Genomic DNA, 25,807 nt, shown 5'->3' with positions numbered 1-25,807 from the left:
ACATTAATGGAAGAAATGTTGATGCTTAAGAAGTGAGGATCACAAATGAACACCACAAAATCAATATTTGATAACTCCAAAGGTTCTTCACTTAAGGGGAAATATGATACCATGCTCGTTCATATGGAGTGGTTTATAATTGGAAACACATAGGAAACATATTGCCTAAATAGGAGCTTGAGGGAGATGTTTGGGGAGGAGATGAGAGTTTATATGGGAAAACATGTGGGTAAGTGCATCAAGATGCTAAGAAAAAAGGGGGGTATAAGTGGACACTATTTTTTTGAAATTAGGTTTAAAGTTAAATACCAAAGAGAAATATGAGGGTCATGCACTAAAAACTAGGAAATTTGCAAATAATAAGAATTGTAGTGCACTATAAATCTATTTTGTAAACTACAATTTTTTAAATTTAATATGGTAAGGGGGTCAAACCTACAATAGAAAAAACAAATTCTCTTGATTTTTTAGAAAACCATAAGTTAATGTATTCTATGCACATCAAAAAAGATATAGTTAGATTTGGTGTTTTGAGAAATACTTTCGTAGAATGATAGGTAAGAGTGAGAGCTACAAGGTATGTATTTAAAAATAAATAAAAATCTATTGATTGTTTTTTTACGAGATTTTGAAGTGGTGACATCTTGAAAATTAGGTGCTTGTTCACACATTGCATATAACTTGTGTCAATTATTATTTTTAAATATCTTATAAGTGTATAGAATCAAGTGTTCAAAAATATTATAAACTTTATCTTAATTTGGTCAAGTAGATGAAAATCTATTAAAAGAAAATAGTAGACATATGTCTCTTAGAACTATGAAGACACTAGTAAAGAAAATAAAAGTTTACTATGCTAATTGTTCAAGATGGAAATGACATCAATGAGTGTAAAAATGAAGACTTTAGATCATACAAGTTTAAAACTTTCTCCCTATGTCATTCAATACAAGAGAATGAGGGGCTTCCAAACATAACTCTCAATTTATGACCTTAGTTGGAATAGAGAATTGTAGATAAGGTAAAAGGATGCCAATACTAAACCAAAGCTATATCAAGTAAATATGAAATAAATAAATATTTCATGCAATGTAAATTAATTAAATATATCCAATGTGCAAGGGAATGTTTCATTTTTCTCCAAAAAATATGGATTTAAAATTGAGTGAACTTCTAATTGGATATTTGTGATCATGATAGAACGCAAAAAAAAAGTTGTTTTCAAGTCATACCTCTAGGAACAATTTGACTTGGTGGTAAAGCGTTGTGGTAGTTTACGACAAGATGGACATGTTCCCAAGATACAATAAAAAATTTGACCAAACATCTTCAAAAAGGTCTTGGCAAGTAGTTTCCAAATTTGTCGTTGCAAATTCAATAAAGCAAATATTTTCTAGTATTGGTGTGTGTGGGTGATTATGAAGGGGATTGGCTTGGTCAACCCCATGTTTTAGTGCTTTCTACCTCCACAAATAGCCATTATAAATTATGTTGTGTGTGTACATGTAGTGTTCATGAATCCTGGATAGTAGATCTAGAATACAAAGAGATAGGAAATTCTAAGAATACACTCTATGAGTGAAACCCTAGCATGTAAATGTTCTTGTAAATATAAATATGTGAAAAATATGAAGAGACAAAGATATATATATATAACATGGAAATCTTAGCAAGCCCATAAGGCTAAAGTACTCTACTCATCTTCATGATCCCCTTGCATCTCCACATCAAGGTGTCATGTAGTGATTGAATGCTTGAATTGAAACATTTTTGATGAAGATCTCATTTTACAATGAAAGAATTAGATTCACCCCTTATCTTCCACCTTGCAATTTCTCTATGTAAAATTGGAGTGCCCATACACACCTGTATCTTCTTCCATCATGTGAAAGTGAGGCTTTTGATGTCTTTTTATATTGAATTTCTGAGATAACCCTTGTAGGAGTCAACTGCAGTGGGAAAGAATCAACTTGAAAATTGAAATAACACCAAGGCCAAAATTTACTAGCCACCAAGGAATAGGTCAATTAGGGTTAAATTATTCTTGAGGAGGCCATGTTCTTGGATTTTTAGTTGAGGATTTTGGGACTACGAGATATAATGTGCATCGAGGATTGACAAATGATGATTAGAATAGGAAAATAGGGTTTAGAAAGAGGATGACTCCTAGAAATTAGACCCTACCTCAGCCTTTTAGTGAGAAAAATAGAAATCAATGAGGATATGTTACATCCTACCTTAAATTTCACCTAGGAGAGAGAGAAGGAAAGAGGAAACCGTTAACTTCACAAAATCCTAGAATCCTACGGTAAAGATTTTGAAGGTTGCCATTGCTGCAAAAAGGGTGAAAAGGCCAAGTTGTACATAAGGACATAAGAAGTCTTATCAGTGAACTAGAGCAGAGATATCAGAAATATTGGAGTGTTATCAAAACCTTAAAATCTTATATTATCGATAGTAGAAAATATTGATAAGCCAAAGAAAAAAGGTCATTTCTTTTAATAAATATTGAGAAACCCTAATTAGGTCATGAAATGAAACAAGGGATATTACTAAAGTAGAAGGGACAAGGTGTAATGCCCCACTAGGGAACCCAAAAGAAATTAACCTAATATGTCACTAAGTTTTCAAAACATTTTTTATTAAAAAGATTAAAACACCAACAAATAACATAGCAGAAGTAATAACTCACATACATATAACCAATCCATAAAAAGATTACATCTCTTACGGTTCCATGAGGTTGAATCACATATATATGTTTTATTAAGACTAAATATATGATACATAACAAAATCCTCATCATAGAATAACCATAAGTACGAAGAAAATGAAATAATATACTAATGCATAAGATGCCACATGACATAACCCAAATGCATAATCATCCTTTGTACAAGTCACAAGGTATGAAAGCTAAAAGAATAACATCATGAATAAATAAAACATTTGATAAGATCTCCAATAATCAAATACAGTACATCAGAGTATGACCAAAGAACATAATCACAAGATTAGAAGAATAAAACAACTACACAAGCACATCCACCAATATCATCCAACTATTAGATTTCAATGGTATTAAAAACACTACCATTCAAGCTCGTGGAACATAAATGGCCCTGCACTCCCACCGTGCTAAGGAGATAATCTCAAGTCCCATATGGATAACAATCTGATAGTCATAAACATCATCTAGGTCCAGGAAATCATGATAGCAACCTATCTCAAAGGTACCAAGATATAAGTAAAAATCTAAACTTAGGGGCAACAAAGACACATAGGATATATACTATGTAAGGGAACAAGTGTCATCACATGAGCCAACTCTAAGTTTACCCTAGTAGCCACTCTAGACTCTACCCCCCTAGTGACTCTATGTGGTATCAATATCCTTTCTTATAGACAAGGCATACTAACAAGGCAAGGTCACAACCAAGCATCCTCTTTACTCCCATTCTATCCTATACTATCACTCAAGGCACGGGCAAGGTAATCCATGACTCATTAATTCATTTTAAACCCATTTAATAAATACTTTTATCACTTATTAAGACAACTTACAATGGGTTACCCGGGCAACATCTTTAGGGCTCTGGCCTCCATTGCAAGTCACTTCCCAACACGCATAAAGATAACCTACCCTAAGCTCATAGAAAATAGTCTTGTCAAGTCACAATGACCACATCAATATTATACAAGCAATTATAAATCACAATATAAACACCGATCAAAACTGTAACAATATTTTTTCATGGGTCTTTAACTAACAACTAGAAAATCAAAGAAATGCGGTTAATACTTTATATTCATAAGAAGATAGTTATAACATATATGTTCATGTGAATGAGATTAATGGTTACAATCAATTAAATGGTAATTTTTTAACTAACAATTGAAGATACCATCAATGAATTTAACACAAAATTTAAAAATCTACATACCATATAATTCAAAACCAAAATCCAATCCATAAATACTGCCTAGGAACAAATAGCTATATAACTTTATCGAAATGAAAAATACCATCTAATACCACTATATCATTTAGGGCATCAAATATCATTATATCATTTAGGGCATCAAATACCACGATATCATCCCTTCTCCTTCCATTTCTAATTATGGAAATAACATACAGTTTGAAGATATGTTCATATTTATTATTCACATAAATGAAAGACAGAAATAACAATCCATCAAATAAACCTATCTCTTGCATATAAATATATTCCATGTTTAGTTGGAAGATCAACCGATCTAACTGGTTACCAATTTCATTGATAATAAAAGTTGTTTACATTTAAAGAAAATAATTGAATCAATGATTTAAATCAATCTATCATATCTTCTACTTGTATAAACATCATAAAAGTAAAATACCTGTTACCAACAAATGTTTGATTGCATAACTTATCTTTGTTTGGTGCATGTCTAGACCTTGTGGAGTGGGGAAACATTATTAGGGGCTTAGCCTCCTAACCACAGACCCTTAAAATTATCCCCACAAATCTCATTCGAAAAAGACCCTCCCTACCTGGAATATACATGGAACATCTTGTCCAGCCACTGAGCATTCTAGTTCTTAATTCCACCACTCGACTTGGCAACATGGTACATATTGGAAAAAAATGAGCTTACTTGATAATTCTTTAAGTTTAAGTAAATAAGTTATCATGATAGTTCTAATTCCTATTCTTTGTTTTTATAGGAATCACTTTTATCTCTTCACTCTCTTTCATTGGCCATCCAACCAAAGTGAGTTCTTGGTATTTGATCATTAATGAATTGCTTCCATTAACTGTTCGCTACTAACACTCAGCTGATATAAAGATGATAATTTATTTTTGGCGTTAATCCATTTTTTTGACTCAAAGACCTCACTCTTGTAAAATCAAAGGTTCGTATTATCATAAATAAGGGACTGTAAGCTAATAAAAGAAAAGAAAAATACACACATTGCATATTCCTTTTGTTTCTAATTCAAAATAGACCAATATACATGATAAAGCTTGGTTGTAGTAAACTAATCATCTTTAAAAAATTTGTATCTTAAATAGAAAAAAAGGTTTCTATTCCTCATGGAATATGAAATTGATTTAAATTTTGCCCCTTCCCCTCTCACCTGCATTTCAATTGCAATATATGCTACTCTCATTGAGTAAAGGTACAAAGTTCTGTCACCTTTTAGGCTAACTTATCAGAACTACTGAATTTGAGTATTTCTATCAAAAAAACAATTTTGTTCAAACATATGATCTTGATAAATTTTTTCTAGCTAAGTTATATATGGTCTCACACTTTTCCATTTGGAAATGTCCATTAAATGCATGTTTTATACTAGTTAGTATCCAATTACTAATGAAATACAATTATTTTAGAAAACTAATGTTTCAATAACTCTTACTATTTGTTATGATATTTTTTAGTAACATATCAACACCATTTTATAGAGTTCAAACTCAAGATATTCTCATATAAAGTTCATAAAGTTTTAATTAGATATAGTATATTATAATTTAAAAATTCTACAAGTATGTATTTTAACACTCAAGAAGATGTCAATTCTGAATTAAATTTTTTTTAAAATTATATGATATTCTAGAGGAGAGAGTCCTCTTCTAGAATTTATAAATTTTCTTTTGTTTGGAATAGATTCATTTTGAAAAATGTGGTGGGAGATAAAAACTATCAATTTGAATAAGTTGAAATTTGAATCATTATAGAAGAGAGAATATAGGTCCAAAGACATTTTTTATTTTTGATTGTTCTAGCTACATATGTTAACTATAACATAATCTGAGATCAAAGTGAAATAAGTTTATTTCATGTAGTTTTGTGGTGGGAACTAGACCACTAATTTTTAGTATTTTTCAGCAATTAAAAGTTATCTTTGAAAAATAGGAAAGGATATATTTTTTGTTTCCAAATAATTATTAAAATTTATAATCCTAAACTTCATCCATTTCTACACATTTCATTAGTTTATTTCATTTTCAAATTCTAAATAATAATACCAGATTAATGGCATTGAAGGTGAACAACTATACTTTTGTTAGCCTTTTCCTTTGTACAATGGTGACACAAGTTTGTGCTTTTAAACCATTTCCCTTTTTCTCATATTAGTCTACATGACATTCAACATTAATATCCTCTGCCAGTGAAGAGAAAAATGTCAACATAATTAACTGATAGGCTTTTCCTTTGAGGTTAGTTGCAACCAGAAGTTGTCTCACACTAGCAAACAAGCAATCTAAAAACCATTTCCTGATCATGGTTTGGAATGATTGATCTCCACATCAAATCTATACTTAAGATTTTAGCAATCATGATTATGCGTCAGATTTTATCAAATTTGTATATCAGATTTTATCAATCATGATTCTATGCAATCCAAAGATTTCAAAACACATCATCTGCTAGATGTTTTTCTCGTTCACACACTATCGATTTGTTTTGTCACTTGCCTGCAACCACAATTCTATATTTATTGTTTGAGTTGTGCTATAAAGATAGCATTGCAAGGGAGCTGTTCAGGGAATTTACAACAATGGTGAGATAGGAAATTATATGCAGAGTGCCCAACCCAAGCACAAGCAAATGTGTGAGCCAACACCAAAGGGCATCATCTTTAATGCATGCTTCCACTCTTTGCATCGACAAAATGCTTGGTTCTAAACTACTCATGGTGGGGACAGACACAATTGCCAAATCACATCTAGATGTCTGCAATTATACAGATGAATTTTTTTCCTCTTCCCTCTAGTTTATCAATAACAAAGGCCTCATTCCACCCCTTCCATTGCATTCCAATGCCTTCCATAATGAGGGATTCAAAGGGAATGGATAACGATTGTTGTCAGAGTTAACAAAAGTGATGTAGGATCGATGGGAGATGAGCTTCCAAATGAGTTGCATCATGGGATTAATGTGACCTTGTGCATGAAAAGGAATGAGAAGCACGTGAGGAGGCATCATTTAGACCTGCACCTGCCTCAAGAGAAACAAAAATGTAATCTTTTTGTTACCAAAGAAAGCCCAAATATATTTGGAATCTAAATTATTTTTCCTTTGGATGATAAGAAATATTCATTATAATAAATTAAACTCTTGTCTCTTTATTTATATCGAATAAAAATTGTGTTTATTGAACATTTCAACTCTGCCCTCCACATGGTTATGCCTGCCATAACACACTGTGTGCAATAATGTTTGAATAGCCTCTTCGGCATTCCTAAAGGGAATTACCAATCCACTCTATAATTTTTTGGTAAATAAAATTTAATGTGTTTTCTAAGTGGTCTTTATCCTTTGCTATGTATAGATATTGCAATGGGTGAAAATACAACATAAATAAGATGTAGGTTCAGAATTTAGCATAGAATGGCAGTTGATATAACATCACAATAGAAAGTAGACAACTTGTGTTAAGTTATTCAAATTTTTAATTAGCCGATGGGGTTTCACTATGAGGTTGCAAGCAATCTGAATTTGTCTCACATTGATAAAAAACTCTTAGAAAATGGTTTCAGCTCCCAAAAATTGGTTTCCATGGTTTTCTAGTAAACAACTTTTTGAAAATGGTTTTAGGTGACTAATATGGAGCATTGGATACTTCTTGGATGGTGTCACAGTGACATTAGTGGGGCATCTCCTGCAGCTCTTGGTAGCACCTGCAAGGGAGCTGATCCTACTCATATTATCGTTGCCCTTGCTCCTAGCCCCCCATGAAGTCTCTTAGAATGGTGAGGGGGGAGTATGAGAGAATGTCTTATCTCTTCTAGCTACAATATATTCTCCATATACTCACAATGTCTCCCAAAAAAAGCTCAACAAAGGGAACTCCTTTCACTATTTGTTGTGAAGTGAGGTGGAACCAACCCAAGTGAACTATTCACACTATACAATTCAGTCCCCTCATAAATGATGTTGCCTGCACATTACCATATGATTAATTTTAGATACATATTCATCTAAACAAATTAAAGTGTATCCCTTCTCAAAAATATTTCTTATATCTAAGATAATACATACATCACGCAACCTGCATAAATATGAACATGATACCATTAAAAGGGAGAAATTGAATAATTGAGGACTGTTGTTATTTTGAATTTCCAAAGAGATATTGGAAAGAAAATGTTGTAGCATATACCTAAGAAAAGTCGAGGGATCTAAGAATGGTGAGATTGAGATTGCAGTGTGTCTTTTAGAGCAGAGATGCCACACTCACCATGTGAGTGACTACATTTTTGATGTCACAACCCTCCTCTAGTTTGAAAGTAGCATTCCAATCACAGCCTAACAAATCACTTGGACAATATGAATTGCTTGCCAAGTTCTTCTGAAAGTTCTTGGGTTTCATCGTAAACTTCTCACAAAGTTGAGAGTGAAGAAAAAACAACACTTCAATCACACAGGAAGACATGTGGAACATTTAGGATTACACTACATTACACTAAGAAGACATGTTGAACATTTAGGACTACACTACATTAAACTAAGAAGACATGTGGAACATTTAGCAATTACACTATGTAACCACACTAAGATGACATGTGGAGCATGTAGCAATTACATGTTAGAATGATCAATAGTATATATATACACATTTTTCAAATCTATTAGTTTTAACACTCTTAATGTAATTATTGTGAAGGAATTTTGAGTGACAACATTGACTATAAATAGTTTTGAAACAAAACTACTATGTATCAATTTATTTATGAAAATCATCATATTTTTGAGAATTCCTATTCCCTATTGAATAACTTAGCAACACTTATAGCACAACACAGCCAGGCACATTTAGCACATTTCTTCAAAATAACATCAACAACTAAATTTGTAAGTGCCAATTTTTCTATCTTTAAAATATTGGGTAACCATCTTTTTAGTAAGAATTTAATATTGAAAAATTATATTTTTATAATATAAAGTATTACTACAAATTAAAAAAAATTTAAATGTATTGTTTTAACATATGATTTGCTTTGCTTTAGTGTAAATATAAAAAAACAAATCTTATATTAAAAATTAAATTAAAATTTATTTTTTTAAATCATTATATTTATCAAAGGTATATAATAGATAGAATGTAGAAAATTTAAGAATATATTGTGAGATTAAAGTCTCATCTTTCATACATAGTCTCCTAGCAATAACTTAGAAATACACCAAAACTTTTGAGAGGTTTTTCTCCGCCATTGAAGCAAACCCTTTTCCATGAGAGAATAAACTTGTGGTTGTAGAGAAAAATATTATAAGAAAGATAAAATATTATGATATCATAGTACTTACACATAGATGACTTACTAAATAGTACACAAATCTTTTCAAGCATACTAAACTCATACTTCTCCTTCCCACTCCCTACATTTCTAGTGGTTCGAGCTTCAATAATTAACTAATAAAAAGTTAGAAATAAAAACTAAAATCTTTGATTGATTCTAATTTTATGAATAGAATTATAATCACTAGGAGGTAATACTTGCATTTTTGCAATAAAGAAGGAATGCAATTGTATTGTCATTAATTTTTAAAATGATAAGGAATAATATAGCTTGGGTGAGGAGATTTCACCATGATGTGGCAAAGAACCTCAATGGAATGCCCTTGTACAATATTGAAATAAAATTGAAAACAAATGCCACATAATGACTTACTACTTCCCTTAATGAATTTAACTATAATTTTAATTTTAAAAATATAATACATTATTTCACTTTAATAACTTATATCAAATTGTTGATAAAATAATTCAAACTTTTAACTATATTGTATTTCTTTAGAAATAAATTATTATAATAAAATAAAATAATTATTGAATAAATTTAATTATATAATATTGTGTGAAAATGATAATATTTATCAATACATAATTGATATATAATATAAATTGAATTAAATATATAATATAATATTATATATGTATAATTTTTTGTTTGTATTATAATATATTTTAAATATATATTACAAATAAAAATGAGTTCATGTATTATTTTTTAAATATATAATTAATATAAAATAAAATAAAAACTTATAAAAATCTTAATCAAACATAAAAATGAAAATTGTTTTGAATTTTCAAAAGATTCAAATATTGACATATTAATGATGTATAATGAATTCCAAAATCTAGAAGCACAAAAACTATACAATATTAATCTACTATTTGTTTATTAACACATATTTGTATAATGTCAATTTTATATACTTCCTTCTATTACATATATCTTTAATTATTCTTTCAAACAAAAACCCTATCGACTACCCTTCCACCTTCTTTTGGGTGCAAGTGCTAGTTAATATATTTGATAGACCATTCATGTAATGTGATGCATCAATATATAGTCTAGTAAGAGACAGACAAATCTCTTCTTCTGGCGGGGTGAGGTTGAGATATGAAAGAGTAGCCAAAGCAAACCTTCTGAAGCATTATCCTCTTCGTTGTGAAAAAATCTTCACACAAGGTCATAATTCGACTGTTAAAAAGATTTTCACATTTTTTGATTTGTTGGTTTCTCTCTGGGATAATGAGGTTTGCATTGTATTTATTGTTGGGGCCAAATTAGAAATTCTCTGCACCCTTGATGGAATCAGAGATGTTATATATAACAAACATGCAAACTACCTTATAGACATTCAATCTATATTTGGAGAAAACAGATTGCTCACTACCAAGGTCGAACATATTCGGTGTAGAATCGATAATAACTGGGAGATTCTATTTGAAGGAGAGCATAAAATTGAACGGTAGGATTTTGACTTGCCAAATTGTTTGGGTATGATTTATGTTAAAGATGAGAACTTATTCAAATTTTTTGAGTTAGAAAAATATGAACCCCGATATACAGTTTGAAGTAGAGCTGGATCTATTGCCCAATTGAGATTTGGTAATCCTGGAAATAAAGAAACGGTGATGTTCAATACCAGCAGAGAGATATAGCTCGATGAGAACGTTCTAGCTCTTCCTCTCAAACTTATTTCAAAGCGCACTGGAAATGCAATTAAATTACACAAATTGTTTTTCAAGAGTTGAACAGAAACTTGCACAGAATTTGTTGAAGATGTAAGAGTGTGCGAGGATAAGGTGGTGGTGTTTTTGAATATCATAGTAAGCTTTGTTGAAGCATTATCTGGTAAAAATTCGCTCATTGTGGAGCTTTATCAAAACCATCGTTTCAACTAATGGTGAACTTTCGTAGGTGAGTGAATAGCTTAAAGCTAATCTCTTTCAACTTTCCCATTTTTACAGAGCTCTTTGTAGAACTTGTGGAGTGCGAGGTGATCTAAACGTGTCATTTTAAAATGTTCTCCAAATACCCACCACTAAGACCCCCCCAATAGCCATTATAGTACTTTTTGGACAAATGGACCAATCAACAATCAAGAAAATGAAAAAATGAAAAAAGAGAACAGTTATTGGTGTTCATGGTGATTTGTTTTGGCATGTTTTACGAGGATTTTTTTAGGCGATAATTGGGGGAAAGACAATGGTTAAAGTGGCAGCATTGCATACATGGGCTACAAGTAGCTTGTTACCCATAGTGTTAATGAAAGGTCACACAAAATTCAATATAGAAACCTACACTACATATGTAAATATCATTCTTTCAATTATTTCAAGATTCAATTACTTATGGCTTTTTACCAAACTATTTTAGATAATATTAGACATAATTGAATGTAATAACATAATATCTCTATAAATTGTGAATAAATAATATCTTTACACATTAAATATTTGTGATGTTATTATTAAAATTATATTGTTTAGTTTTTGAATCAAGTCCATTGATTCATAGTTTATGAATATTGGTTCTTTTATCATCAAAGATTGTGATCTAAAATGTTGATAAAAAAACTTTAACACAATCTACTAAAAAAGGAACTGCAATAAGAACTCATAAGAATGAATGGAACACTAAACATTCATTGCATCTAGATTTAATGCTCAGAAAGAACAAAATTTTTAATTCAAAGAAAATCATGACCTAGAAAACAATGCTCTTAATTTTTTTTATTTTGGAATAAAGAAAATTCAAATAGTTTTCTCAATAGAATAATACATTTTTAGGTAATGTACATCAGTATATCTAAGCCCACTAAATCTATTATAAATCTAAGTGCTAGTGTGTAGTATATGTGTTTATATATATATATTCTATTATAAATTGTCTAGACATAATTGAATCGAATTACATTGTATGATATCTCTATGAATTGTGAAAAGATGATATTTTTAAATATTAATATTTGTGATGTCACTACAAGGATTCAATTGTGTGTGAACAAAAAACAATCGAATTTGGAAAACAAACTAACAATACTGATTGATTTTGGAAATTTAATAGATCCAAATGTATTGACTTGTATTTCACTAATAATACTCTATAAGAACATGTTTCTCATTAGAAAAAAGCACTTATTACATTTTAGTGTTCAACTCATAAAGACTTACATATAAAATATATCTTCCACTGGAAAAAAAATGTTCTTCTGAATTTCTTTTTTAATAAAAAAAGCCAAATATTCTTCTCAATAGATTCATACATTTATAATTAATAAACACCAAATATTTTAATTAGCCAACTAAATGGTCTATAAATATTAGTGTTATAGCAAAAGGTTAAAAGACAAGTTTTGAAGGGTTCTTGAAACCCTATTGACGAGTATACAGTACGAGGATAGTAGTCCATACATCAAAGAGTAGGCGATAAGCATAGAGAATGGGTATTAAGGAGAACCAAAAAAAATTGTGATTCATATTAAATATACGTATAAGAAAAGACGTCATTTTCATGTATGGATAGTAATATAGAAAAAATAGAAGTCATGTGTTGTCATGTGTGTTGCATTATCTATTCAGCTACAGCTGGCACAGGGGGTATAATTCCATCAAAGAGTGAGGTGCACTCACTTATGAAGTCCAACCTAGTAACTTCCAAGATCGTTGAGTTCAGATGCAACTCATCATGATACAATTCCATTTTGCTTGTAACTGTGAATAAAAATTGGCTGTATTGAGCAGTTCGTATAGCAAACTCTGCACGATCAGGTTCAATAGCATCAAACTGTAGCATATAGAGCTCTTTTGCAGGCATACCAAGGAGTTTAGTTGCAATTTCATCAAAAGTCGTTGCCCACAATGATCTAGTATGATCTTCAATCTTGACTTGAAGTACATATCTATAATCACAATCTAAAAAGGTGGTTAGACACTTTGGGCAATACCAACTGCAACCAGTATTTTGTTCAACTCTTTTCTTGCATTGCTTTCCTGCTATGACAAGGGGACAAGCTGGATAACAAAATTTCTTCCTTACCACAAAAACAAGGGTTGCTTTAACAATGTATTGGAGAGGTTTTGAGGAAGTTGGACATTCCTCTTCAATCTTGGTAATGTTTTTCCGCACTAAAATCATAGGCGAATCTAGTAGGGTGGGTGTTGTTGCAAGAAACGCATGCCCATGTTCAGAAAACCAAGACTGTAGTTGGATGGCTTCATTAATATCAGGATTTACAAGTATCTGTGAAGTGGCAAGCGTGCTTACAACCCTACCATTGTATTCTGCCAGACGACTACCTTTTATAACAAGCATAGTTGACTTCTGTAGATGATACATTTCTTGTAGTTGTGCACCTTCTTTCATAGCTGCTTGTCCCCACAGAGTTACATTGATAGTGGATGTAGAAACATCAACCATCTTGAGACTCCTTCTTACAACCTCAGTTCCATCTCACCTTCGTATTGTAGAGGCAGGATCCACAGAAATGACAATTCCAATGAGATCAAGAGTAGAATCTATATTTAAATTCATAATCTCGACAATGGGTGTAAAAGTGTATCTAAGTGTTGGAAGTAAGAGGTCATCGTCACATAGTGAAAGTATTGAATCATCAGTTAAGGTGATTTAGAAGTAAGAGGTCATCGTCACATAGTGAAATTATTGAATCATTTGTTAAGGTGATTTCAAAATCACTTCCAATGACTTAAATTTCTCTACAAAATATGTACTCTTTGTTATATTTTTACCCAATGTTTGATTTGTGTTCGCAACTTTATTGTTATCTAATATGTTTTACATTTGGTAGTACCAAATATGTTCTAAAGCAATAACCAACCCTTTACTTAGGCTAATTTAACATTTGTACAAAGAGGTTCAACACAACTACTACTCTTACTCTTCAACATACTTGTTTTTTCCACCTATACAACTTGCATTAAAGGGTGGATACTCTTTTGATATTACTGTTACTGTTATTGCACTTCCTTTCTTTTGTAATTTTATAATGGTGATAGAAATACATTGTTCTTCTTACTATACAATTCAAGATATGGCTCCTGTTGTTCCGAATCAAGATAGATAGCCCATCCATAGTAATAGTGTTGCTATGCAATCATGCAAGAGAAGTCGTGTATGTTATGGCCGCCATAGAGAAGAAATTAGAGCACGTCGTTGCATTCAACGCTAGCAACATTTTCAGTCAACACTGAACCAACCATTCCCCTCCCACCTACATGGTTCTACAAGTTCTCCTACACCACAACCTTCAATGAATGCACCACAAAATCCTACTGAGAAAATCCCTCCTTGTCAACAATCAATGAACCACATCGATTTCCAGTTTTCCTCGAAATATATAAATGCAACCCCTTAGATTTAGAACTAGGATAGATGCCCTCTCACAATTGCAAACATGTACTACCTGCAAGGAGTGCTACCCTGGTATGAATGTGTGTACATAAAATGGAGTTATCACTTGTAAGAGATGTTCTTCTGAGAGGGGAATACATCGTTTCTCAGAAACCAACAACATGGACCCCTCTGAGCAACCAACTATGTTAAGGGTTCTCACCCAAGTAGAGGAGATGCTTATTGCATATGTTACTCCCATCTTGCAAGTAACCCATGCTCATGGTGGGCAATACAAATATAGTGGCCACACAATAAGCTTTCCCTAGGATATTCAAACAATTACAAAATATTTACCCCTTACAAATGACAAACTAGATGTCCTAATGGTTCGAAGACTTAATACAAGTGGGAAGCATTATGATTGCTATGTTAGTAGAGGCCATGTTCATGATGCACTCTCATACAAGATCAAATTTGACCCTTACTACAAAGATGTAGAAATGGACATGTTGGCATTATCAATGCTTCCTACTTGCACTATCGATATTTCACAAATGCTACATACAATTGATGATTGTAGTGAACCTCTACCTTCGACAACTGATTCAGTTGAAAACATACAATCTGATATTGAATATGCCTCCCAATATTCAACATCGTTTATGATGGGCCTACCAAACAAACGTCGTCAGCTACAAATCATAAAAGATTCTTTACAAATGGAACAAGAGATAGATGACATCACAGTTTGGCCACTAATAGGTTCAACCCCCATTAATGAGTATACTACTGAGGGCTTGTTTGACATGGCTTTTCTCACACTTTTTCCATATGGTACTACACTACCCATGCAACCTTGCGTTAGAGAATTCAAAATCCATGAATATGCCGTGCATCTTATTCATTACCATGATAATAGGTTTGGCCAACATCCACGCTTTAGATACTTCCTCTTGAATCTTATGATGCATCATCATAGCCAGTCTAATGCATCTGTATTTATCAAGCGCAGAGTGGAAGATAATATACCATCCACTATTGAAGACCTTCGCTCCCACCTCACTAACCTATCTGACAATAAACTTGTCGAAGAACTGATGCACTTTGGGTCTACTTTACGAGGGACAAGAGCATTCTGGAATACACGTTGTATGGAGTTGACAAGTTTGATAACCCAAATAGGATCTCCAACATTCTTCTTTACATTGACTGTAGCAGACACTAAATGGCCTGATTTGCATAGTGTTCTATCCCCAAATGTACCATCTTCATTGCTTACCAACAAACAACGTATTGATAATGTGATTAATAACTCGCATACAACATCACTATATCTACACCAATGCTTCAAAAAATTTCGTGAAGAGATAATTGATAATCTCATGGAGGCAACTAATTATTGGTATCGCTCAGAATAGCAAGGAAGAGGATCTAGGCACATACATGGTGTCATTTGGATAAAAAATGCTCCAAATATGGACACACTTGATTGGGAAAACCCTGAAGTAGTCAAAAAGGCCAAACAATTCTTTGAGAAATATGTTTCAGCTATGAACCCTCGTTCAAAAGTAGAAATGGACAACTTTCAACATAGAGCTCCAACAGAAGATCCATGTCTTCTAAATACAACTGAAATAACTTCTACTGATCCCTTAGTTGATTATGCAGAGTCGGTCAATCGTGTTCAAAGGCACACTCGATGTACTGAGAGGATGTGCCTATGCATGAAAGGTAAAGAAATGAAATGTAGATATAAAGCACCTTGGAAAGAATGTGAGCAAGCATCATTATACCGTAATGAAACAGGGCACAAATGCTTTGACCCAGCTAGAAATGATGATAGGTTGAACATTCATAACCCACATATGCTATCAATATGGAGAGCAAATATAGATTGCCAACCTATTACATCTTGAGCCTAAGTTCTCAAATACATTGCTAAGTATGCATCCAAATCTGAAAGAAAGAGTGAAAATTGTGTTCAAATGTTGGCTAGAATTTGCTCGGATTCAAATGTAGACGACAATGCCATCAAAGCATACTAGAAGTTTATGGCTGAAATTGTTGCCAAAAGATACATTAGTGCACAAGAAACATGTCACATGCTTCAAAAATTGCCCCTTGTGAATTGTAATCGTCAGTTTATATCTTTGAATTAGGGCGAAAAGTGTTGCACCGACTTAAACAAACAAGTGCTGATATCAGCATAGAATCTAGCTAGATACAAGCATACATGGAACGTCCAGCTGATATTCAACAACTTACACTAATTGAATCAGTGAGATCATACACATATGCTGCATCTCGCCAACGAGATAAATGGAGAATATGAAAGGAAATAGCAATAGTACAAGTGTATCCAAAATATTTTGTAATTCCCAATGAAGACTCTGAGCATTTTGAAACCTTTTGTTGGACTGAATTGCTCTTGTACAACACTTTTGTGATATCCGCATAGATATAGGTGTGGACAAAGATGACATTATTAGACATTGGAAGCAATTAAAAATAGACAGATATAATGTTTGGCATGTAGACCGCACAGATCAAGATGACGAGATCTTGAAAGAGGAGAATGATTTAGATGGTGACATGGAAATACAAGATTCATTGCAACTAAATGAGTGGGAATTTTTGTCCCAACTTGGCCTTGCCAATAGTTCTAGCGTAGATGATCTTGACATGTTGGGAAAACATGAGTTTGACAACAACCATCCATGGGAAGACCATAACGTTCCTTTGAATTTGCATGACCATGCCATTCAATTTATACATAGACAAAAAAATGTTGGCTCAACTATTGGCCATTCTACCTCTGTCTCTTCCAATAGTTACACTTTATCACGACATCAACAAATTGCTCTTTCTATCATTAGAAACCACTATGCATCTAATTTCTCCATGGAGCCTTTATACATGGTCATACAAGGAACTGTTGGAACTGGTAAATCATACCTTATTAGTTGCATAAGAAATGCACTACACAACTCAATTCCAAATACAATAAATCCACTCCTTGTTCTTGCACCCACAGGCATTGCAACTTTCAATATTTATGCATCAACGATACATGCAGCCCTCAAAATCCCAATTTGAGAAATTAAATCACTTCAGGGTCAAACATTAACAAAATACCAAGAAGACATGAAAAATATTCAATACATTTTAATTGATGAAATGAGTTTCATAGGTCCCAAACTACTTCGTAAAATTGATTCTAGGTTACGTGAAGCTATACCCAACAAAGAACACCTTTTCTTTGGTGGCATGTCGATGATTCTTGTAGGTGACCTAGCCCAACTTCCACCAATTATGGATAAACCACTCTATGCATCTCACACAAATGCAAAACAATTGTGGCGTAGTTTTAACACAGTGGTAACATTAGAAATGATATTTAGACAGGAAGGTGATGATCCACTTCAAATACAATTTCGCAGAGCACTACACAATATCTGCAATGCTGAACCAATGCTACATGATTGGGATTTTTTAATGACTCGCACAAACAAGAACCTCACTCCAAATGAACAGATTGAGTTTGACCATGAAACTCATTTGTTTGCTACCAATGACCAAGTTTCACTTCACAACAAAAAAATGCTAAAAAGGCTCAATGTCCCTATTGCACTGTGCACTGCAACAAATACACTTCGTAGGCTTGAAGAAACGATTGATGATGACCAATTACCAAGAGAAGTTTTATTATGTAAACTTCAACGTGTTATGCTTATAACGAACCTCTGGGTCGATGCTGGTCTTGTTAATGGGTCTCTTGGAGAGGTCAAAGATATAGTGTATCCAATAGGATGTAAACCTCCTTTGTTGCCTTCATATGTCACGGTAGAGTTTAGTAGTTATACTGGTCCACCTTGGAATCCTAGAAACCCAAAAATTGTTCTGATACAACCCATTTCCCAAGGCAATCGTACACAAATACCTCTTACGACAGCCTGGGCTATCACTATACACAAATCACAGGGTTTAACCTTAGGCATGGCTACCATTGATATAGGTAAAACCAAAAGACAAGGCCTCACCTTCACAACAATCTCTAGAGTCAAATCCATCCAAGGGCTTCGTATAGAGCCCTCCTTTTCTTTTGAACGATTTTGCAAGATGAAAAAGAATCCGTACAATATTCTTAGAAAAAAAGAAGAAGCACGTTTGCACTCAATCTCGCATCAAAACCATGGCTTTGAAGCTACTTCTACAGAAAATGGTAATGTCTATCATTCTGCAAATATCCTTTTTTTTCCATTTACTTGTATGTTTGTGTGGCTTCCTAAGTAATTCACTACTCTTTTCTACAAGTTGACACTTGTTGGATTCAAAGAAGTTGTTCACACAAAAAAAGGCTCAAGCAACTTTCATATATCTTAGGTATCTTTTGCTTCCTTCTATAATTTCACTACGACTACAATTCCTACAATTGCCTCATATCTACCTCATATAAAGTATTAATCCTTTTTTTTTTCCTTACACAGGTCTTTGCTGCCTTGCCCCAAATAGTACTCCTATTATGTTTCTACTTGCAATTTCATAAAAATTCAAAAAAAAATGTGCAATTCAAATCAAGTATGAAGTCTATTTTTTTATCCTCAACAGTAAGGGAGTGGACATTTTTTGGTTCCATAAGTCAAAAAATATTGTGAACTTTGCCATTGAGATATGCTTCAAGACTATCTATTCTAACGTTGGATGATCCTTGTAGTTACATCATTATGATTTATCTTTTGCGACTTGTTCTATCTTCTCATCTTATTCTTTGGTACATATTTATGTATTCAGTGTGCCTCCTTGATGACATCTATGTGTACTGTTACGTTTCTATTTACAATTTCAATAGAACTAAAAAAATGTGCAACTCAAATCAACTATTGAACTCGATGTCTTGCATTAAATCAAATAGTATCATTTTACATTTTTTTGAACCTTCAAAGACAACTGTCAAATGTATATTCCTCTATTATATATATATAATCTACACTATCAAATATAAATATTTGTTTTACATTTACGTCTTTTAAATTTATTTTTTAAATTTAAAAAGCTATCGACGTACCCCTTGCACCTCTTTGTGGAGCAAGTGCTAGTTTTATTAGCCAACTAAATGGTCTATGAATAATAGTGTTAGTCATATCACAATTTGACTAGCTGTGGAAATTATCTCCTACTTATCAATTGATGAGCTTAAGGGGCTTTCTAATGAGTGGTTCATAAGGCACAACACTTGGTGAAGGTTTTGCAAATGGGGTTGCAAGCTTTGGGTTTAACTATGGAGGAAACTCTGTAGTTAAGCGCGCTCAGGCTGGAGTAGTACTGGGATGGGTGACCTCCCGGGAAGTCCCGGTGCTTCACCCCTGTGAGCATCACCTAGATCCAATGAGTGCTAAGTGTTCCATTTATTCTCATGAGAGATGGATTCATGTTGAATCACTACTCATGAAATATGGGTCATCAAGTTTGACTCAAAAATCACACAGTTAAATCCTGATATTCATATCACAATTTGACTAGCTGTGGAAATTATCTCCTACTTATCAATAGTGTTAGTGTTTACTATGTAGTGCCCGTATTTGAGGATTAGCTTCCAGGTGGCAGCTAGAAGCAATAGCAAGGAAAATAATATGGCCGTTTATTGTCGGGACTCGGGAATAGTTCCGTCGCCAAAATTTGCTCTGTACGGTCTGGATTTTGAAGGCAAATGTGAAGCGGACGACAAATAAATCATCCCGCATTTCATGTACGACCAAAGACGCCGAGAATAAGTTTTCCCCTCTGTAATTGCAGATGAAAAGGAAAAGACGGGGTTTTGAAATTCTAACAGCAGAGAGCTTTTTGCCCATTAAAACAATATTCCTAATTTTTCACAAAACAACATTACAAAATTTAAAGGGAGATTCTGCTGGACATGAGGTTTTAACCAGTAATTTGAAACTGGCGGACGAAGCGAGCATTCTGAACTGATTAAAATCTGTCTGATTTAACTTAGAAATTTGTCACTTACATACTTTTAGGGTTTCATTTAAAAACTCTCACCATCGTCGATCCATAAATCAGATACTGGGATTTGCAGAGCCAATGCTATGCTCCTCGACTTCATTATAGTTACTCTGCCAACTGCCTCTTCGTAACAAAGCAAACCATCATCTCTACGCTCATCCACAACGACCGTACACAGCAGATTCCCAAGTCCTGAGCGTCCCTCGGTCGTATTTTTGTACATGTTTCTCACATAACGCTCTCTCCTACTTGCCCTTTCCGTCTCTGAAATCTTCATCTCAGGCAGAACCCTCGCAATTGCATCCTCGTAACGTTGCTTTGTAGCCTTGCAAATATCACTGCAGGTACTACTCCGCGGAACATCCGAAAGCCCACAAATCACACAAATACTCCCCAGAAAAGCAAGGTACCTGATCAAGTCCCCGAGAAGACCTTCCACAACATTATTATCAGTTAGGGCAGCCTCGTTTCGGCCCAGGGCAGACCTGATGTACTCTTTCGCGGTGCCGGGCAGCAGGTAACCCAACCCCAAGGAGGTCCCGGTTTCGAGTCCCTCCTGAGAACAGACGACTTCCACGGACTCCGTCAAAAACACGCGCACAGTGAGGGGGCGGTCGTTGGCCACACCAATTCGCAGAAGCACGTCATCTCCCTCCAAAAACTCATGAACAGCAACCTCAAACTGGAAATTGGGGTTGGGTTCGTCGAAGGTTCGAACCCTGCACCACTGAAAAACATTTCCATTCTCAACGGCCTTTGCCTCCACCATCCTGATCTCTCGGAGCTCTCCCACTGCTGCCGGCCGCCGGAAACAGGGGAGTTGATTTGGTCAACGAGAATGGCCAACGCTGCTTGTGCTGCCTCGTGAAGCGCCTCTTTCGCAGACTCACAAGCCGTCGCCATGATCGCGGCGTCAACAACAATCCACCACCGCTTATCTTCTCCGGCGACGGAAAACAAAAGGGAAAATGCATACAATTTATCCAGCGCTTCGTCCATCCTGCGCACAGACTCCATGAACACCTTATACTGTTCAAGCAGAATCTCAAACTTTGCAGGCAAACTGGGCGGCGCGGCAGCTTCTGATGAAAACAGAGTGGCTTGATCCGATCGTTTGACATGCATGATATTGAAGAAATATTCGCTAGGGTTTTGCAAGGGAAGGGCTTGAATCGACCATACCAGGCCTCTCATTCCCAATTTGATGTGTCGTGGCCTGCGAATGAATTTCATGTTGCAATCCGCATAGCGAGAACATTTCCAGTTGACGATATCGGTTTGCAGATTCAATTCGTAGTCATCCAGCGCCATTAAAGCTGTTGCAATTTTTCAACCCTAAAACACCACTGCGCTGCTCAATTGTTTTGTTTCGCCTCCAGGAAAGATAATTTGAAGGAACCGCTACAGCTTGACTGCATAGATGGTGATGCGTTTGAAGAGATAAAGGCCGACGACTTGTGAGTTTCGTGGTTGTGTCATCACGAAAACTTCGTTGTCTTCGTCGAGAAATTTCCAAGAAATTGTCCCTCAAAGACATTTGATGGAAACTCATGTTAATGCCGATGAAATTTGCGTGAAACTTGAAAACGAAGGCACCTAGGTAAAGGAGGAATAATTTAACTTGGAAATTGCCGAGGACCACCTCTTTCAATCGTCGTTGTACGTTCTCACAGATGTGCCGTTCTTCAATGGCAGGAGTGCACTATTGGAGATTAAAGCATCTGATGAAATTAGCTTCCACCAATATCACCATTTGCTAGGCGAATCAAGCTATTTAATGTAGGTGGTGTTATGATCGTCCCAATCAGAATATTTGCTTTGTCAAGATTTTTTTATTTCTTTCAAATGGAAAATGGACTTTGTTGGTTGCTTGGAGAGTCTATTATTATCAACACTTGTATCCACTAGGTTCAAGGGTTCAGCCAATTGTCAAATCGAAAAAATGTTAAATTTTTCATAACTTGCCTTTGAAATCATTGTCTACATGTTGCATCAAAACTTATTTTTACCATACTAATTTCAAACAATTGTGAAATAGATGAGATCTTTAAATCAACCATGCCTTTTCATCACATATAAGACAGCATCCTTTCAACAGTAAGTAGAACACCGTTTCAACAATAACTAGAATGAAAATGGTTGCCTCTAATGCAATTTGACATTAATTTGAAGATGGTAAATTTTTTTTGACCATTTTAGATTTTTCCGATCTTTGAAGAACCTAACCTAAGCTTCAAAAACCCTTTGTGTAAGAAAAGTATGTGAACTTTATAAACAATGTGTAAGAAAACTAAGTAAACTCTATAAGCAAATGCATACAAGTGGTTGCAGGGATTAGAATATCCATCTAGATCACATGATAAAACTTCATGTTCTAAAACCTTGTAGGTTTGACAAATGAAATTATCTAGACCATATGATAAAGCTTCATGTTCTAAAACCTTGTGAGTTTGATAGATAAAAGTATTTGTGGTCAATTTATAACCTACAATTTAATATTTGAAATCATATGACAATGTTCAGCTATCTATTTTTTAACATGACTTCCATATGCAATTCTACTGCCAACATACCTTGTGTCAACATTTACAGTTAATAATAGTAGAGTGGGCATTTAAATGAATTTTGGGTAATAAAGTTCTCTAAATCAGTCATTTCTTATACACCTAGTATCAATTATGAGGTAATTTTTACTTTTCCAAAATTAAATACCTCTGATAGACGTCACACATAGTTGTAATTTGTTTGTTTAAATGCCTAACATTGGTTAGAAGGTGGTATCTTCATAAGGCAGCTTAGGGAATATAATTTAAAGCATGTGTTCTACCAATTTATAATACATTCATACTTGCAACTATGGTCTGGAAAATTCTAGGAAAAAAAAGCATACGTTCTATCATTTATGGAGCCTGCAAATAGTTGAGAATGGTTAATGGTTTTGTAAGAAATGTCTTGTGTGGCCCCATAAATTTTAATAGCCACAAAATATTTTCCACCATAGCTTCTTGTGGATCTTCGAGTCTTTCATCCAAAATATCCTTTATCGAAGCTCACCTCCATTATTACTTCGAGCTGCATTAAACTAGGCCTCCTTGAGCCCTTCTCTCGCTAGATGTTTTATGCTTATTACTTCGAACGCCAACACTCCAAAGTTATACACATCACCTTTCTCCATTGTGCATAAATTAAAAACTCAAATTATAAGTTTGGAAGAATTTTCTATGGAAAGCATTTCAAATGATCTACATTAAATTAATTTTTTTTTAAAGATTAGAAGGGGTTGCTGCAGCTTTTGCAGTGGATATGCAAGACTATTAACACATTAGAAACTTGCCCGTGAAAATAAATACCTTTTGGAAATTATTAAAAGTCCGTTGACTAGATCAAAAAATTAATAATTAACAAGTCTTACAAATTTTCCGTTAAAAAAATAGTTTTGGAGAACAAAGCTCCCACAATAAACTTATCGACTTAATTAATAACATAATACAAAATAATATCTTGAATTTAAATACTTTTCATATATGTATTAGAAAATATTTGTGAAAAGTATCAAAATAGCTTTATTGCTATGTGAAATTCTTTTCTTCAAGTCTAATTTACTTGTAGTGAAGTAGGCATGTACACTAGTTGTTTTAAATTAGTTTATTAATAAAATAATATATTCTACAATTTAGAAAAAAAAAAGATAGAATAATACTATGAAAATGAAAAGACACGGAAAAATAGAGGAATAACAAAGAGGGAAATGGGGGATATTGGAGAGAAAAGGAGGAGGCGAGGGAGAGTTAAAAGGAAAAGGGGAAGACGAAGGGATCTGAAAAAAGTTGGATAAAAGAGGATGCCATGAAGAGCTGGAGGGGCAGCTTCCCAATTTCCTAGCCAGTATGAGGAAAATGTAAGTACATTTCCTGGATATTGCTATGAAAATTGAATGAAGTGGACAAGGAAGGCTAGAGAAATTGGAGGAATTAATCCTCTCAGTTTCCGTTTCCTGGATGGTGCGAGGAAAGTAGAGTGCAACAGACAAGAAGGCCCATGAAATCTGCTACTTATAATTACCCAACTGTTTAAAACCAATCACACAGACTGGGGTCTAGCAAATTTCTGAGGCGCAGAACAATTATAATCTACTCGAGTTTTCTAAGATGGGCAGCAATGAGTACATATTGGATTTGGAAACTGAAATCGCCATATGGCAGAGCTCCAGGGCTTCAGACGACTCCATTAAATTTGACGTCGGATGTGGGCGTATTCAGATCATCGAGATGAAGGGGCTGGCGTGGTCAGTTGAAGCCCGGCGCATGCCCAATTGCAAGAATTATACTTTCAATATCACTGGTGTCAACCAACCCGAATCCCTTCTCCATTTACAAGCCAAATTAGAGCTTCTGCTTGTGGCGCTTCAGAGGTACATCAGGTCTATGTTCAGGGTGGAGGAATTGCTAGATAAATTGTATGCCTGTTCCCGCTTCTTGTCCCGTGCAGAAAATGAGAAGCGGTGGTGGATTCTTGTAGATGTCGCGATCATGGCTGTGGCATCTGAAACAGCCAGAGAGGCGACTCAAGAGGCTGCAAAAGCGGCAGCCGCTATTGTTGTTGAGCTCATGCAGCCACTGGCGTCTTTACCTTGGGCGCAAAATTTTATTAAAGAGGAGGTCTGCTGGGCCACCAGTTTTTTTGGTAAAGAGGAGGCCTGGAATATTGGCGTTGCACAGGCGTCCATTAATGGCGGAAACGTGCTTCAGTGGTGTAAAGTTCGGGTCTTGGAGACGGAGAGCACGTTTCCCAGCTTTGAACTCGAAGTTGCAGTAGAAGACTTGTTGCAGGGGAATGATGTGATTTGTAAAATTGGGCTTGTGAATAGCTCCGTGCTGAAGGTGAGCGTGCGTCTGGGAGAGAAGATAAGCTTAGTTTGCTCACAGGAGGGAGTCGAACTCGAGACGTCTGTTGGGTTGCGTTCGCTTTTGCCTCACATGATCAGAAACATCATCGAGACCGCCCCTGAGGGCGAAGATGGTGCTGAGAATGTCATGGAAGGTGTTATAGAGCGTGTGGTGGGTTATCTGGTGTTTCTGCCGAGAGTATGCGAGGTTTGTGGGAGCCATCGCATTTATCAGGAGGATTCATGGAGCAGCATGAGGCTTTGCAGCAACATT

The 25,807-nt window shown here is 34.5% G+C and overlaps 2 protein-coding genes across 2 annotated transcripts; one reads left to right on the top strand and one right to left on the bottom strand.

Annotated features, from left to right (window-relative positions):
- Positions 1-12,863: 12,863 nt before the first annotated feature.
- On the bottom strand, positions 12,864-13,709 carry LOC149541003 (replication protein A 70 kDa DNA-binding subunit A-like). Its single transcript, XM_089802774.1, has one exon. The coding sequence runs from the start codon at positions 13,707-13,709 to the stop codon at positions 12,864-12,866; it is 846 nt and encodes a 281-aa protein (XP_089658900.1).
- Positions 13,710-15,025: 1,316 nt separating this feature from the next.
- LOC149541002 (uncharacterized) lies at positions 15,026-16,060 on the top strand. Its single transcript, XM_089802773.1, has one exon. The coding sequence runs from the start codon at positions 15,026-15,028 to the stop codon at positions 16,058-16,060; it is 1,035 nt and encodes a 344-aa protein (XP_089658899.1).
- The last annotated feature ends 9,747 nt before the right edge of the window (positions 16,061-25,807 follow it).

This window comes from Cupressus sempervirens, chromosome 9, assembly GCF_028749045.1.
Source record: "Cupressus sempervirens isolate cs-2001-9-10 chromosome 9, ASM2874904v1, whole genome shotgun sequence".
Lineage (NCBI taxonomy): Eukaryota > Viridiplantae > Streptophyta > Pinopsida > Cupressales > Cupressaceae > Cupressus > Cupressus sempervirens.
This window is presented reverse-complemented; position numbering and strand designations above follow the sequence as displayed.

What these genes read in the sequence shown, in the direction of transcription:
- LOC149541003 (XM_089802774.1), bottom strand. Translation starts at nt 13,709, where the DNA reads ATGGTTGATGTTTCTACATCCACTATCAATGTAACTCTGTGGGGACAA.
- LOC149541002 (XM_089802773.1), top strand. Translation starts at nt 15,026, where the DNA reads ATGGTTCGAAGACTTAATACAAGTGGGAAGCATTATGATTGCTATGTT.